Here is a 16,489-nt window from a genome sequence, read left to right on the forward strand (position 1 = left end):
CATAGAATTTATAGTAACATATTTTACTATATACATATGGAAAAAAGTCATTCTCTTTCATAGTAGAAGAGCTGAACAGACATTCACCAGGATATGACTGTTGGACCAGCTGCTGGGGATGGACCTGCTACCCCTCAGTAGCCTCCCCATCGCGAGATGTGTGATCTCAATGTCCCCAAACACTGAGGACCCTGTTGTACACACCCCATTCTTGTTCTGGCATTACATTCTTTTTGTGTGATCTTACTTTCTTCAGACACAAACTGTTTTTTGTTTTTTTTTCACATCCACATTCCTTAAGTAGGCTTACATCAGGAGGGAAGAAATGTAGGAGGTACCCAGATCAACGGGCTTCCCCTAGCTTTTACCAGCATCTGATACATCACTGCTTTTCTTCCCCTTGTAGACTTAATGCCGTTTTTACAAATACATGGACTTGTTTCTTCATCAAAATGAATTCACAAATAAAGACATAGTAACGGCACAAGAAAGGAAAGATGCAGTCATTTGAGTCACTGGACGTTGCTAAGCCTTTCTCATGCTGGACAGTCCTGAATTCTTAACTCTCAGCAGAAGAGATGGCATAAACATTCTCTGAAGCCACAGCAGTTAGGAACAGTGATGGTCAAAGATCCTATGTGTATTCCTTTCTCCCTCCATAGGTAGTGAGGTAAAGTAAGCCACACCTTAAACCAAAAATCTCATCTTCCTCCTGCTTCTCATTTCCCAGCCTCCATGATACAAAGTATTTCATCAGTACCAGGAAACAGGGATTGTAATATTTCTTAAACTTACTTTGACAATTGTTTCTATTTTTGTAAAAACTTGTCACAGGCTTAACAAAAGAATTAATAACGCCCTGGGGCTTTCTCATGCTATCTTATTGGTCAGCTATTAATGATCCTCATAAGCTACCCTATCAATTTTGTAACTGGCAGGAAATTCTGATGATCTAACTTCTCTTCTACCTCCCTGTACCTCCCAACTCATCGGCACACCTCACTGATCTCCGGCAAGGTGCACTGGATTCCTCCAGCCTTCTTGATTTCAGTGCATCAGCCCTTCCCCACTGCCCTTTTCCCTCAACACCGCCCCTGCTTAACTGCATTCTGCCATTGTGCAAAAGTCTATGTAATGTTTAGGTTTCTTTAAAGGATCACAGCTCTCGTGAGACAACACACCCCCATCATGGGACAGACACTGCAAGGTTCTCTTTTTGTAACCCTTCCCGCAAGTCTTGGAACATGGCGACCAATCTCCCAGCTGCCAGAGGGGGCAAGGCAGGTCCGCACAAGGTCTGGTGCTGGCTGGCTTCACTTCCTTTGCACACTCTGAAGCGGGCTGCCCGTTGATGTCTCGGCACTCCACCAGCCTTCTCTGCACACCCTGTCCACACGACTTGGAACATTCGCCCCACTCTTCAATGACCCATTCGGAGAAAGTAGGGATGGCATTGAAAGATTCCTTCTTCTTCTTCACAAAATAGGTGTATTTAATTTTCGGTCGGAGGGCATTGCCCACTGTCAGGACTTGGATGGTTAAGGGCTCCTTGAGAGGGCTAAAGCTTCTAATTCTTTCCAGTGCTGCAGAGGAGCCACTGTATCTCAAGACACTACCTTTGTACGTGATGTCTTGCTCTAAAGTGGACAAAGTGAAGTCGCCATTCAGGATATATGTGCCATCGGCAGCTTTGATGGCAAGGTAGCTTCCATTATTTCTGGATCCCCTCTGATTCCGTTGCTTCACTTCAATGTTTGTGGCTCCGGTTGGAATTGTGACGATATCATGGTAGCCAGGTCTGCAGACAAGGAAAACAGATATAAAAATCTTCCATTCAGCAGCTAATCATATAATCAATACTTAGCTTGAAACACCAGGTAATCATTTAAGAATGTAATTTCTACCAGACCTGTAAAAAGTTACATCGAAATGATAAGACCTTCGGGAGGATGGCATTTTAGCACTTACTTTGCACTGGTAACTGATCCTGATATTTTCTTGCATGTAGATCCATTTCCTCCACAAATGCCACATTTATCGAACTTCTTTTTGGAGTCTATGATGCGATCACAACCAGCTTTTACACACTGTCCTTGCACGCAGACAGAGGTGGAATCTGGGCTACAAGGAGTGCCATCTACCACCTGAAAAAGGAAGGGCACATACCTGGTGTCACACATTAACAAGGGCAAGAGATGATGCTGGGATAGTTCTGAAAGTTTTCTTCATTAACATTACATCTTTGCTTTCCTGACTATCAAAATTAAAATAGTACTCTGTAACACGGCACACACTATCCTTCTCTTTGGCTTTTTTTTCCATCTGAAAATATTATAAATTTTTTGATTATTTGTATCCTATCTCACTTTTAGCTAAGGTCAACAAAAGCAGAGCTTTTTGTCAATTTGTTTACTGCTGTATCCCCAGTATCTAGAATACTACCTGGCAATAACAGGTGCTGAATAAATCACTTGAATGTTGAATCTGCAACTGGAGACTGTTTTCATAGACTACAGTGATCATGACACATGATAATTTCAACCAAATTCAATTCCATTTTCTACCTCAGAGCCAGATTTATCTCCTCAGCAAAACAATGCTTCCATTAGTTCAGTATATGTTCTCAAACACAAGAGTTCTCAATGCTCAGACTTTCATCTTAATAAGTCCATTTGCACATACTACTGCTAGTCACCCAGTAACAAGTACTTCGGGCCACACCTAAACTATTTTCCAAAACGACTGGATGGTTTCCATGTTAACACATAATTTACCTAACCATGAGTAAAGGGCTTTTCTTTGCATATAGGAGTAATAATAAACCGTTGCAAGAATCATAAGCGCTGGATTCAAGCTTCATTCCTAACCCAAAACAGCACCAAACTCAAAGCAAGCAGTTGCCAATGTATCTCGAAGCAAAGCAGTTCTAACTTGAAATTGAACACGTTAATATATAAATTAGGGCTTCCCTGGTGGCGCAGTGGTTAAGAATCCGCCTGACAATGCAGGGGACATGGGTTCGAGCCCTGGTCCGGGAAGATCCCACGTGCCGCGGAGCAACTAAACTCATGCGCCACAACTACTGAGCCTGCGCTCTAGAGCCTGCGAGCCACAACTTCTGAAACCCGCATGCCACAACTACTGAAGCTCTCGCACCTAGAGCCCGTGCTTCGCAACAAGAGAAGCCACTGCAATGAGAAACCCGTGCACTGCAACGAAGAGTAGCCCCTGCTCGCTGCAACTAGAGAAAGCCCGCGCACAGCAACGAAAACCCAACACAGCCATAAATAATAAATAAATAAATTAAAAGCTCAGCGCTCTCTCTCTCTCTCTCTCTCTCTCTCTATATATATATATATATATATAAATTAAAGAAAGTACAACAGAGCTGGCATGAAAAGGGAGCAAGCTAAGGCCTTGTTTCTTAGGCAAAAAGTCTGAAGAAAAGTCATTACCTTGGGCTGCAAAACGAAGAAGTAGCCAATGCCTTTGGCTTGACAGATGAGCTTGCACCTGTCCTTGGGTGAGACTCCTGCGTACTTGGGTGTCCACTCCACCGCGGGCCCGCTCCCAAAGGAAGCTTTGGAGAATTCATTGTGTGCTTCACACTGTTCCTCTCTAAAGGTTTTTCCTGGAAAGAGAAGGAGACGATGATGTTATCCGTTTCCGGTCTTCAACCACCTGTGTGCAGCGCATCCTTTTCACCTTCTCTCTACTCACCATTATTCTCCGGACAGTCCTCAATATTGCAGGACCTGTAGCGCACACGCTTGCCCTCGCAGTACTTCCCTCCGTTCTTTGGGACCGGGTTGTCGCACTCCCTCATCGTATACTGAACTCCTCCACCACACGTTCTTGAACAGTCTCCCCAGGGCCCCCACGGACCCCAGCTTCCGTGAACAGGAGTCTAAATGGAGACACAAATGATCAGCGTTAGACACCTCTACGGAGACCTTTTCAGGAAATAGACGAGAAAGACATGGGACAAAGAATCAATAACACACGACTCTATCCTGTATCCCTGCAAGAGCCCACAGGTCGGGATGCTAACGTGGTATCTAATGTTTTAGCATCACTTGGTCTCTTTCAGTTCTGAATTTTAAAGGAGCGTGTGTTGCAGTGGAAAACTCACATCAAAATGCTTCTTGTCCGTCTTGTTCATGCACTTGCCGTTGACACACCATTTCCCTTCTCCACAGCTGGTGCCGTCGGCCCAGGGGAAGTGTTTGGTCTGGCACACCAGCAATCCTCCAGAGGTGCCCGTGCACCAGAGGGTCGTGCACGTGCTGGCCGCGTCCAGGCAGTGTTTGGACTCCTCCCCAAATGTAAACTGGCACTGCCGGTTGGCATCGTACAAGGTCCCAGGGAGATCAGAGGGGAGCTGTATGGGGCTCTGGGGCTTGTCCATCAAACATTCGCCTGCAAGGAAAAATGCCAATGAATATTAAGAAATAGCAAATTAAAGCATGCAGGGGGTAGATCAGTTTCAGAAAATACTTACCAAAAGCGATAATATATAGCAAAGTGATTTGAAAGCTGAAGAGTTTGGGGGGAGAATGCCAGAGAGATATAAATTATCATTAAGATGTTATTCTCAATGGGATATTTCTGCAGTAACAATGACAGGAAATCATTGTTCTGCTAAAAACTCAAGTTAATGTACTCTGGGAGCTACCTGACCAGAAGCACTATCTTTTACTGGAAATTAAGATCTAAAAATGCATGCGGTTGACAATGAAAGTCATTTGGAAGGAGGGAAAATAAAAAGAACAGAAAAGAAAGGAAGAGCTGGTTTCACTCGTACCCTACATGTGGATGGTTGGTTAACATCTAGAAAGAGTAGCTGGAGCACCTTACCATGACCGTTATCCAGAAATGATGTAATCATGTAAGCGCTGCAAGGAGACCAGGGCTGGCTGCGGTCCAGATTGGAAAGCATTGACGCCATCATGTGGGAGTCCCGGTTGACACCATTAATGCTGGCACATTGCTTTGCATCATCATGTGGCATGTTAAACACATGGCCTAAGAAGACATCCGAAACCCACAGTGAAATACAAGTCATTTGCAGCACTTTTTTTCCCCAACAGGGATTCATTTGTCTCAAAGTGATATTTCTAGAGGAAGAAATGTGTTTTGGAGACAATCTATTTTAGAGACAATGTCTACTTTCCACAGGGTGTAAACAAACATGTAAATTTCCAAGTGTGTCCATAGCTCCTACTATCTTATTTTGAATTCTAATAAAAATGACCATGTTGAGAAGAGTGGAAAAATATTTTCTGCAGTTTCTAGGGAGCTCTGGCACTTAAAATAGCAATATAACCTGCAGACTCTTCCTCTTAAATTAATACACAGTTTATCCATTTGAATTCATGAACTGGGCTAACTTTCACTCTAAAACAGACTTACCTAATTCGTGGGCTGTGGTGAAGGCAGCCTGTAAGCCATCATCCTCTATGACCGAGCAGCTTCTGCTGGGATCACACACAGTTCCAACATCTGCCATCCCAAGAGTATCACATGTCTGGGCGCCACACAGGTCCTACGAGGAGCAAAGGTATGTCCTTATTAACAGGGACAGAGCACGAACCTTGTGATCTAACTTTCTGGCAGGGTGTAACTTCACATGTGCTTTAGGGCATCGACGTTCACAGTTGTTGAGTAGTTCTTTTAGGAGTACTTTGTGTGACTTTAAGATTTTCCCTAATGCTATTCAAAAAAGACTGTGAAACTTGAGATATTAAAATATTAAAAGAAATAAGGAAGATTAATCATGCTAGCCAATTAAAAAATATAAGTGCAAAAATATCGGTAAAATGCCTTACCTACGTTTGCTTATTACAAAACTGATTCCCAAGAGAATACTCTCAAAATTGGCAAGAATACTCTCATAATTGGCAAGAATACTCTCATAATTGCCAATGTCTTCCTCTCACCTGTCTGGTGAAAAGAATCGCAGTGTCATAGTGCTCTACATCCCGGTCACTGGGCGGGTTGTGCTGCTTTTGCCAGTTGCAGAAGTTCCGCAGAGTGAGGGCAGCGTTGGAAGTCACTTCTGGCCCCTTCTGTTCCTCATAGATGACCAGGATCTTCACTACGACCAGGCTAACTGAATTCCGAATACTGGCGTGTTTGTATAACCGGGCCGCCACCGAGAACAAGGTGAGAAGGTAGTGCTTTAGCCCACTGCCGTGGAACTCTGCCATGGACTGGTCGGCCACAAGCATGGTTTCCACATAGCGGGGGCTGGACACAAATCGCTTTTTTCTTAGGCTTCTGGTTCCTGTAAAGACACAAGGAAGATAGTTTGTTCAGGGGCAGTCTAGCCAAGGATAGTTACCTTCCCAGAGTATATAAAGAAAGCCTAACCAGTCAAAGAAAATAATACAAAAATACACCCGGAGCAACAATAACAAAAATATTTGCATTTCTTTTCACTGCAAATGTTATTTTTAAAGTTTTCTCCTTGACTGTAAATTAAAAAAGGGCCATGTGCTCCTCTGAGGGGTGTCAGGCTTTTTTTTTTTTTTTTTTTTTTTTTAGCAGCATTTCTTTTGTCCTCTCACAAAAATACACCCGGAGCAACAATAACAAAAATATTTGCATTTCTTTTCACTGCAAATGTTATTTTTAAAGTTTTCTCCTTGACTGTAAATTAAAAAAGGGCCATGTGCTCCTCTGAGGGGTGTCAGGCTTTTTTTTTTTTTTTTTTTTTTTTTAAGCAGCATTTCTTTTGTCCTCTCTGAGATCATACAATCTGAAAAAGGCAGCGTGCGCAATCATTCTCCCCAGCTGTAGTAAAATCTTGGAGCAAGGGGCGCAGGCAGAGCCCCTGAGTCACTCTTTCACAGGCCAGGAATCAAATCCTGAATGAGATCATCGGGCTCCACGTGGAAGGCCCAGGGCAGGGCTGTGGCCTCTGCCGAGGGGCCGGGCCTGAAGGAATCTCAGCCTGCACTGCTCCGCTCGCTCGCTCGCTCGTTCCACGGGTCCCTGCGGTGCTGTGCTCTTGCCAAATCCGGGCACAAGGACCACCCAGCCTGCCAAGCAGTCTACTGGCCCACTCCCACCACCCCAGGGAAATAAGTTCCTGCTTCGGACCACGGGGCCGCGGCTGACTGTTTCGAAAAGAGCCCTCTGACTCCTGACTGAGACCCCGCCCCCAGGGAAGTTCTACGCTGGGCTCTGACCACGTAACCTCTTCAAGGAGCGGACGTACAGGGGAGAAGAGGAACATTTTACAAGCCACGTGAGAGAGTTTAAAAAAGAAACAAGGCACCCCAGTGAGTGACAGAATGAAAAGAACTAGACAGGAAGCACTGTACACAACAGAGAGAAACAGGGGAAGGCGGAGCAGGAAGAATCACCGGTGACTAACTTTCAACAGTGCTTCCGAGCAGAATTATGGCCGCGAGAGGGAGCGCAAAGTGGGAGGCTGGTGGGAGGCGCGGAGAGGCGGGGCGAGCTGGGCAGAGACCTCCCAAGCAGGTTCTGCAGAGGGGCCCCGCCACCGCCAGCCGGTCGGGGTCAGACTCTTAAAAGGGGGAAGGGAACAGAGGCCAGCAGAACAGGGATCGTAGCGCAGCTGTCCAGGCTCGCGGGCTGCACATTCTGAGGTCACTATCCCTCCTCCGCCCCAAATCTCTGCCCTCCTCTGGGCTCAGGGTGCGCGAACAGGCAGCGGTTACAAAACTAAGCGCGAAGCTGCCACTCGACCAAAGGACACATGCACAATTGTTAAAAGGAAATTAACAAGGTGGAAAGAAGTCGCACAAACTCACATTCAACTAAAGTGGGAGGCAGTGGGTTACCAGCTCTCCCTTACGGATCGGAACGCTTCTCCTTAGCAGAAAAATCATTGATAACGTCTGTCCTCTCTTGATCATTCATTATTAGGGCAAATGGAATTAACTGCTCCAGCAGGCTTTGGTTAGTGCACCAACCCAAATCTTAAGCCGCATTCTCTCCACACCACGTCTCCGTCCTGTCCGCAGACATAGGCTCTCGTCTGCGAACAGGACTCTACCCTCAAGTCGCGCAGCACAGAGAGGGTAGGGAGAGGGAGATGAATGGAGAGACAAGTGAGAGCCACTCTTCTGGGACTGATACCTGTTGGCTGTCCCGTGCGCTGTGTCGCTCGGTCCCGCGGCGGCCCCTGCGCCGTGGCGTGCTCGCCCTCCGACCCCGCTCCCCCCGCGAGCTGCGTCTCGTCGTCCAGGACCCCGCACCTGGCGCCGCCGCCACCCCGCCGCCTCCGCCGCAAGAGATGGAACTGGGGCCGCGCCAGAGGCTCCTCCTCGGCTGCGGCGGCGGGCGCGGGCTGGATGAAGTACTCCTCGCCCTGCAGGTAGAAGGCGCCGCGCACGCCCTCGCAGAGGCTGAGAGCGGCAGCGGAGCTGGGGTCGCCGTTCACTGTGCCAGAGTAGAAGCAGTGCGCCAGGTCGCCAACGGGATCAGAACGCGACGCGTCGGGCCCGGGTCTGCGCCCCACCGTCTGGAGCGTGAAGCCGGGGGCCAGGAAGCCGCGGTCCGGCTGCAGCTCCAGCAGCAGCTGCCGGCCGAAGGCGTCCAGGCGGAGGTGAGTGGTCCTGTGTCCTGGGTCGCGCTCCGGTGCCAGCAGCACCAGCTCCTCGTCCTCCTCGGTGGGGCGCCCGCACACGCCCGGCACGACCAGCAGCGCCGAGGCCGCGGCGAGCAGCAGGCACCGCAGCACGGGCGCAGGCTGCGAGCCGCGAGACCGTCGCGCCGTGTTCCCCATGTCGCCTCCTGCCGTGCGCCTTCCGAACCCCGCGGGGACCGCTCGCGGCACCCGAGTCCCGGGAGGCACCGCGCGCCGCCGCGCACTGAGCGAAGGGGCTATTGTTCGGGTCCGGAGCGCAGAGCCTCGCTGGCCTGCCTCGGGATTGTTAAAATTAACAATTACTATGATTCTTGGAAAGTGCGCGCAGAGCCAGCCGCAGATGGGGCTCCCGGAGTCACTAGGCAGGAGGCGCTGCAGTTCTGCCGGCGCGCGGGAAGTTTTTCTTCTAGCGAAGAGCTGGAGGCACCGCGCAGCAGGCTCCGGCGGGGTGGCTGATGCGGAGACACGGAGCGCCCTGGGACGCCTCCGGGAGAGGGGCGACGGGCCGCACGAGGATCGGCGCCTGGAGCTCCCCCCTTCGGTCTCCGCCTCGGTCGCGGTGCACTTCGCTCTGCGCAGGGCTCTGTCCTCTCGGCCCTAGTGCGCGCCCTGGCTATGCAAAGGCCCCAGGCTCTGAGCCGCTTTCCAGCGAGTGCAAGAACGGGGCAGCCCGGGCCGCCTTTTTATAGTCTTTGAATATGTCTCCGCCCACCCCCCCCCTTACCCCCTTTCTCCTCCCTCTTGGCCGTCTTTCTATGCGCGGGACGCCGCCCCCTGAACTCAGCCGGAGCAAAGCCGCGCTCTGCGCCGCGGGCCTGGGCGGGGGAGGGGGCGGCCTCCTCTCTGGCTCGGCGCCACTGGCTCTTCAGTCTGGGGGCGGAAGGCGCAGGAGGGGCGCTCTGAGCAGCACTTTGTACCTCTGGGGCTGCTGCTGGGAGAAGGTACTCCCTGCCACCGCGCTTTCCCCCCGCCGTCTTCCCGGACTACCGTCCCTTCCCGCCGCCCCTCTCTTGCGGGAGCGCAGTTCGCGCGTGGGGCTGCAGTTTCCAGAAGGGACGGTCGGGGTGGAGAGCGGAGTCCTTTCTCCAAGATTTCCCTGCCCGGGGGCTGTCCCTGCGCCGGCCCCCTCTCTCACCGCATCCCACCCCCGCCAGCTCCCGCCTCTTCAATCTGGGAGATGAGCCAGGGCTCGCCTTTCTAGAAAAATACCCCACTCCACCTCCCCATCTCCCTGGCCTGCCACAGGCCGGTTTGCTGCAGTGTGCTCTCTCTTCGCCCCAACTTTTCTCGGGAAAGCTTGAGAGGGCCAGCGCGTCCCCTAGAAAGCGTGCCTGCGTGAGGAAGCCAGGAGACACTTTCCAGGCCATTGACTTTAAAATGGGTTTGCATTTTAAACCTTCGCCCTTCCCCCTTCCACCATCATCTCTCCCCCCACCCTCCCGCCGACCCCCTCCGGCCCCAGCCTTAGAGACGTCTCAGTGGGAACCCGGGTTCACACTTCCGGAATAGGTGATCTGGAACGCGCGGTTCAATTCCCCAGAGCCTAGGGAGGGAACTGCGCCATTCTCTTCGTTCGAGAAATCATCAACTCCCGCCCAGTTTGCCTTCTTCCACCTACTAGCAGCTGCAGGACGTAGGCCAGGTTTGGCACAAACGTCAAGGAACCTCACTTTTCCACCCAGGGAACGGCGGCATGCCTGGGACTAGAAAGTGTACAGTGGGGAAGTGAGGCAGTCGGTTTCCTTCCCCGACCCCTCCCTCCTCTTCCCCGAGGAAGGGAAAAGGCTGCCTCCGCGTTAGGAAAGCGAGAAAAGTTGAGCCTTTCCACCTAGATAGGTCCCTAGGCAAAAGCTGAGCAGCGCTTCCATCGAAAAAGAGGGAGGGGTTCAATGACACAGAGGAAGGAAATGTTTCATAACGTTTCCCCAGGCGGAAAGCCACGGGGACAATGGTGAGAACGACCGGCCCAAACCCGGGGCAGACCCGTGTCCCTCACACTCGCGCGCTCCCACTTCCTCGCCCGGCCCTGTCTCCTGTCTCGGCCGCTCCCGCCCCTCAGTTTTCACCAAGTTTGATCTCGTCCCTTTCATTCCGCATCCCCAGATCTTCCCAACTTCATTCTGTCCTAGCCAAAAGCGTCCCCTGCAAGTCCTCCAACGCGTCCTTCTTACAACTTTTGCTTTCAGAAAACCTTTCCAGCTTCCTCTTTTCTCTCGGAGTTCTAGATCGCCTACTTGAAAAACAAAAACAAAATCTTTGCTTCCCACTCTTTAGGAAAGATCAAATCAGAAAGAATGGCACAGAGAAGCAAAGCGTTTAAAACAACCTCTGGTCCCCATACACTTAGGCGTGGATGCTTTCTTAAGCGTAATTGTCCTTTCCTAAGGTCGTTGTCATAGGTAAATGCTGAATGAGTAACCCAGAAATTACATATATTTTAACAGCAGGTTAAAGTAACTCAATGACCAGTTGTTTTCTTTGCTCCTCCATTCTCCCACCATCTAACTATTTGACCCTGTTTCTGCACACCCCCTTTCACCCAGTCTCTCACCCCATTCCATTATTCCTTCAAATTTAGTATTGACATACACATTAATGAGGGGCCCCATTCATTTCTATACTGTCTAGCCTAACTCATTCTGTTGTTCTTTGAACTAAGATTTATTCCTCTTTGCTTCACAGCTTTCATTTCCCAAATATCCCTACTCCTCAGTTTGATTTCCAGACCTTTTTTCAAACATACATTTCCCCCCTCTTACAGTATATATTTTTTCATTTCATTTGTTTTTTCTCTCCAGCTAGATGAAAGATGAGATTCTTAGGGGAACATCTGAGGAAAAGTCACTTTACACTTACAAGATCTTGCCTATGGAATCATGGAAACATGACGACAAAGCCATCAATAAATTTTCACATCTCTTGCTCAGAAGAGGGCTCTGGAAACAACACACGGTGACCAGCAGTTGGGGCCTCAGACTGGCTTTGAGGTGGAGATTTCAAACACTTGAGGTGGCCCAGGGTCTGAGAGGCTTAACACATCCATAAGGGAAAATGTGATTCTCTTGAATTGGTACAGGTTGGGAAATTCAAAAGACCAGCAGAAAATGTGTATTTTTCTAAAAACTCATGTAATGCATTCCAATCTGTCAACTCCCCTACATAAACTTTAGCTTTTAAAATGTATCAGTCCAAGTTTGGCCTTTAGTTCATTTCCGCCTCCAGTGCATTCTGATTGGAATTTGTTTAATTCAAGGCATACATTGCTAATCTTGAATGGCTTACTTCAACTCTATTATAATTTTTACGTATTTCATGTTGTATATCCAAATAGAGCTGAAAAAAACAGAGAGCTAAAGGCAAAAGTGGCCAGGAACATGGCTTTTTTTATTCACTGGGTTTCTCTCCAGATTTCTGTTCTTTTGCATAATGATTCCAATCTGTTGTGCACCTGTAGTTCTGGGAAATGATTCTTTTTTAATCACTTCAACAGAGGCATGGATGTAGGAGTTGCCAATTACTAACCTTGAAAAACTTCATCCATGCTCAGAAGAACATTTAATCTACTTACTTTTTTCTTTTTTTTTTTAAAGATTGGCACTCTTTATACATTTGTGGTAACACACAACACATAACATATATGTATGTTTATAAAGAAAATAGTGAATTGAAAAAATAACTCGTTGTAGAAACAAGACCAACAGAGCAGAATTTGTGCATGGCACGAGTAAAAGTGACATGAAATATTGGGTCCTTGTAAATAAGTTTCACACTCTCACACTTATAAAATGATTGCTCTTTGATTTAAACATGCATCCAAAAGATCTCATGCTCTTCTAAACTCTGCCATATTTCTGATTTTCTTTTTCTAGACTACATATAAGTTTATATAAATGTAAATCTTGATATGTTTTAATATACTGACCTTAACCAATTTTTATTATTTGTAGAGATGACCTAATAAAAGTTAAAATATTTGACTTAAAAATATTCTTACAACAAACAGTTTGACCTTTTAAAAGCTTTCTTGTCCCCTGTTAACAGAGAAAAGGAAAAGTTTCACACATTTTAAAGACACAATACTGGATTGATTATTCTCGAGAACTGTATACCAAATTAAGTATTCAACAAGTAGCCATGAAATGAGAGAATCTGGTCATATACATGAGCTGTTAGCATTGGTTTAGTGTAAACATTGTGTACAGAAATGATTAATGTACCTATTTCATAAACATGTAATGCTATTCATATTTTCATGCCATAGGATTTACCAATTAGACATAGGAAAGCTGTTTAGCATTAGTGCTTCTTCTGGGGACATATGGCCTAAAATGATGGACAGATGGATATTTTATTTGATTATAAATGAGAAAATAGAAAACATCTCTTTCAGGCAGGTTATAAACCCGGAACTATAACCAATACTGAAAACAGAAAAATGAATGTATATTGCATTTGGACTTACAGTTGCTATGATCCCAAAGTCCTGCGTTTTCAAGAGTCTGTCCAATCCACTTCCTTTGCTTGGCAGATGTGGAATTGAACCTCAAAGTGGTTGTTATTGCCTAGGATGGTATAGCCAAATTGGGGGCTAAGAAATGACTCTGACTCATATTTTTTAATCAAATTCTTTTTGGAATTTTAATTATCTAATTGTTTGGTAGGTCTAATTAATTATCTAATTGTTGTCAGACTTGTTATTGATGTTGTTTCCAATTACTGCATTTAATTTAAATTCCGAGTAGGAGTTTTCTATCCATAAAAAATTCCACCTTAAAAGATTCACAGCCTATAGTACTTCTTTCTCAAGCCACGAGGTGGCGATGGTCTACAGCAAATGATGTAAAGCTCAGGTTTTGTTTTTTTGTTTTTTTCCCCAATACAGTAGTTCTTCAGGAATTTGCAAAGGTTTCACACTTTTTCAATCATGTTTCATAAATTTTTACCAAATCTTAACTTTTGTGTCATAGAAAATATCTTTTAAACGTAATTTAAATGTATTTGCCTTCTTAAAATAAGAATAAAATGCCTTAGCCTACTTTTTCCATTCATGTAGCTCTATTAGCTCAAACCAAAGATCAATTAAACTTAAGAAAAGAAAGAAAACTACCTCTAAGCTAATACTGTGGATCACTTTTATTCATCATATGAGAGCTTTATGTAATTCAAATGAAAAAAATCATAGACGTTACAATTCACTAAAACAAATTAGAATTCATTCATTAAATATATTTATTAAGTGTTTACATGCTTAGTCTGCATCAATACTTGACTTCAATGCTAAAGTTTAATACTCGACTATCAATGCTAAAGTTAACTCATTTTCTTGGTTAAGAAATTTTCCACCACCAACAAAAGAAAACTTAAAGGGCAAAAAAAAAGAGACGTGAGAAAGTGTTCTACCACCAGGTGGCGACAAAAGATAAAATTTAAAATGGCTCTTAAGTGCTTGTACTTGTAAATGTTTGGCTGCTCCCAATAAAAGTGACTTCCTAGAGTCGTGTGAATTTAAAACCGTATTCTGGGGATAACTTAAAATGAATTAACACAATATCTTTAGTTTGATAAAGTCTAAAATTGGAAGTGGACACTTTTAGTTAGCAGGAGGCACATGAGACCACAGAGGAAGAAATTTGAAACAAAATTTACCCCACTCAGCTCACAACATATTGATTAGTTGACTGAGAGAGGACCTGGTCCTCCCCCTGCCTCCCCTCCCTCCATAATGCAGCTGTTTGAACAGAGGCTGGAAGTCAATTTTCCAGATATTTTGGAAGTGATTATTGCACATGGTAAAGAGCAGTATCTGATGATTTCTAAGCTTCCTCCCTACAAGAAGCATTTAAGACTTCACAAAGCTCCTTTGTATCTTATGGATAGGGAATGACTGAGTTACTAAGTTTTGCAGTTCATTGGCAATCCGCTAGGACAATTAGAATGGAGAGCTCAGAATCTCTAACGTTTGCATATCTTCAGAATCCGGGGTCATGCTTCTTAATCTTTCTCAGCCATAGAAAACTATACTTGCACCTCCTACTTGGGTCAATGGATAAGGATTCCTGCTGTCCAGAATACTGGCTCAGGGAAATTTCTCATCCCAGATGGCTCTCAGGCCATCCTGTGAGCGGAGGAGAGAGCTATCTCAGCACACCTGCAACCTGTTGAAGGCAGACTAGTATATTCATGCAGTATCTGTTGCGAAGCTGTGACCTAGGCAGTCTCTCTAAGTAATAGGCTGTTGAGAACAGGAGATTTGGAAATTGTTCTAGAGAAGCATGATGTCCAAGTGTGGGAAGCCTTCCTATCCCCTGCACTTAATACACTGATAGCTGGGAGGCAAGTCCACACTGAAAATCTGCATTCTCACGTGGCCACATACTTATCTTGTGGCTTCAGGGAATTGTTTTCCCTGAGCCTCAGCGTCCTGATGTGTAAAAACAACCCAGTGTTCATAGCAACACTACAGACAATAGCCAAGACATGGAAACAACCCAGGTGCTCATCAACAGACGATTTGCTTAAGAAGATGCAGTGTGTGTGTGTGTCTGTGTGTGTGTGTGTGTATGTATACACACACACTGGAATGTTACTCAGCCATAAAAAAGAATGAAATATTGCCATTTGCAGCAACATGGATAGACCTAGAGAATATTATAATTAGTGAAGTTGTCAGACAGTGAAAGCCAAATATCATATGATGTCACTTATATGTGGAATCTAAAAAATAATACAAGTGAATCTGTATATGAAATAGAAACAGACTCATAAACATAGAAAACAAACTTATGGCTACCAAAAGGGAAAACGGTGGGGGGAGAGATAAATTAGTTTGGGATTAACAGATACAAACTACTATACGTAAGATAGATAAGCAACAAGGTTTTACGATATAGCACAGAGAACTATATTCAATATCTTGTAATAACCTATAATGGAAAAGAACCTGAAAATAAAATATAATGGAATCACTTTGCTGTACAACTGAAACTGACACAGTATTGTAAATCAACTATACTTCAATTAAAAAAAGAGATAACAACAATCCTTGACTTGAAACATTGTTGCAAGAATTAGAGACATGATTGGCATATAACTATCAGTGGAAAATGGGACTAATCGTTATGGGAGACTTTGAAAGTGGTGGGGAAGGAATGTCAAAGAGATCAGTGAGACTGCAGGTACTGAACTCTGACCAAGAGTTTTGTTTCATTGCCACGGAACACTCAATTCAGAGATGAGCAGGAGGTGGGCACACATTTTTAAATGAATGAAGCAGGTTAGTCTTCTCCATTTAGTAAGATCACCTTGATTGTTGAGTGGCACACCAACGCAGAGAAATGGCTGGTGAATGCAGTTTGAGGATGTTTGTGGTGGAATGATGTAGAACAATAAGGGGAAGTCAAAGATCATTGGGGATGTAGGAGAAAAAACAGGGTAAGAAGAACTCAGCCAAAGAGTTTCAAAAGTGCAGGCCAACAGATTAAAAAAAGGATATGCAAGATGGCTTTCCAGGGTTATCAGTTAATGATTTGTCTCAAAACTAAAGTTGTTGAGTTTTGTATAGATTTTGCCTTTTTGCCATTGTTTTTGCATCTGATCAGTGTATAAACCAACTTACTCCAATGGGTGGGCAATTCTGAATACCTGTGTCAACACCTTGCTGCCCTCTTCACACTTTCTCTGGCCATTGCTGTTCTAAACATTGTCAGGCAGGCATAGCCTCATAGTAATTTCCTTCAGTCACACCCTGTATTTTGAATGCTTTCTCATCTGGGGCTCCTTGAAGCTGCAGAACACAAGCCTTCAGATGTAACTGGGAAGCTCAGTAGAGTTGATTAACAGCCATGTGGCAGCCCTTGACCAGAATAA

The 16,489-nt window shown here is 45.7% G+C and overlaps 1 protein-coding gene across 1 annotated transcript; it reads right to left on the bottom strand.

The window, feature by feature from the left end:
* Nucleotides 1-394: 394 nt before the first annotated feature.
* On the bottom strand, nt 395-9,212 carry ADAMTS1 (ADAM metallopeptidase with thrombospondin type 1 motif 1). The gene is made up of 9 exons (XM_007124153.4): nt 8,113-9,212; nt 5,940-6,286; nt 5,413-5,545; nt 4,858-5,025; nt 4,133-4,419; nt 3,721-3,907; nt 3,456-3,631; nt 1,969-2,144; nt 395-1,798 (listed from the first exon to the last, which is right to left on the bottom strand). Exons 1-9 carry the CDS (start codon nt 8,759-8,761, stop codon nt 1,099-1,101), a joined length of 2,823 nt encoding a protein of 940 aa, XP_007124215.2. The 5' UTR covers nt 8,762-9,212; the 3' UTR covers nt 395-1,098.
* Between the last annotated feature and the right edge of the window lie 7,277 nt (nt 9,213-16,489).

Source organism: Physeter macrocephalus, chromosome 1 (genome assembly GCF_002837175.3).
Source record: "Physeter macrocephalus isolate SW-GA chromosome 1, ASM283717v5, whole genome shotgun sequence".
Classification (NCBI taxonomy): Eukaryota; Metazoa; Chordata; class Mammalia; order Artiodactyla; family Physeteridae; genus Physeter; species Physeter macrocephalus.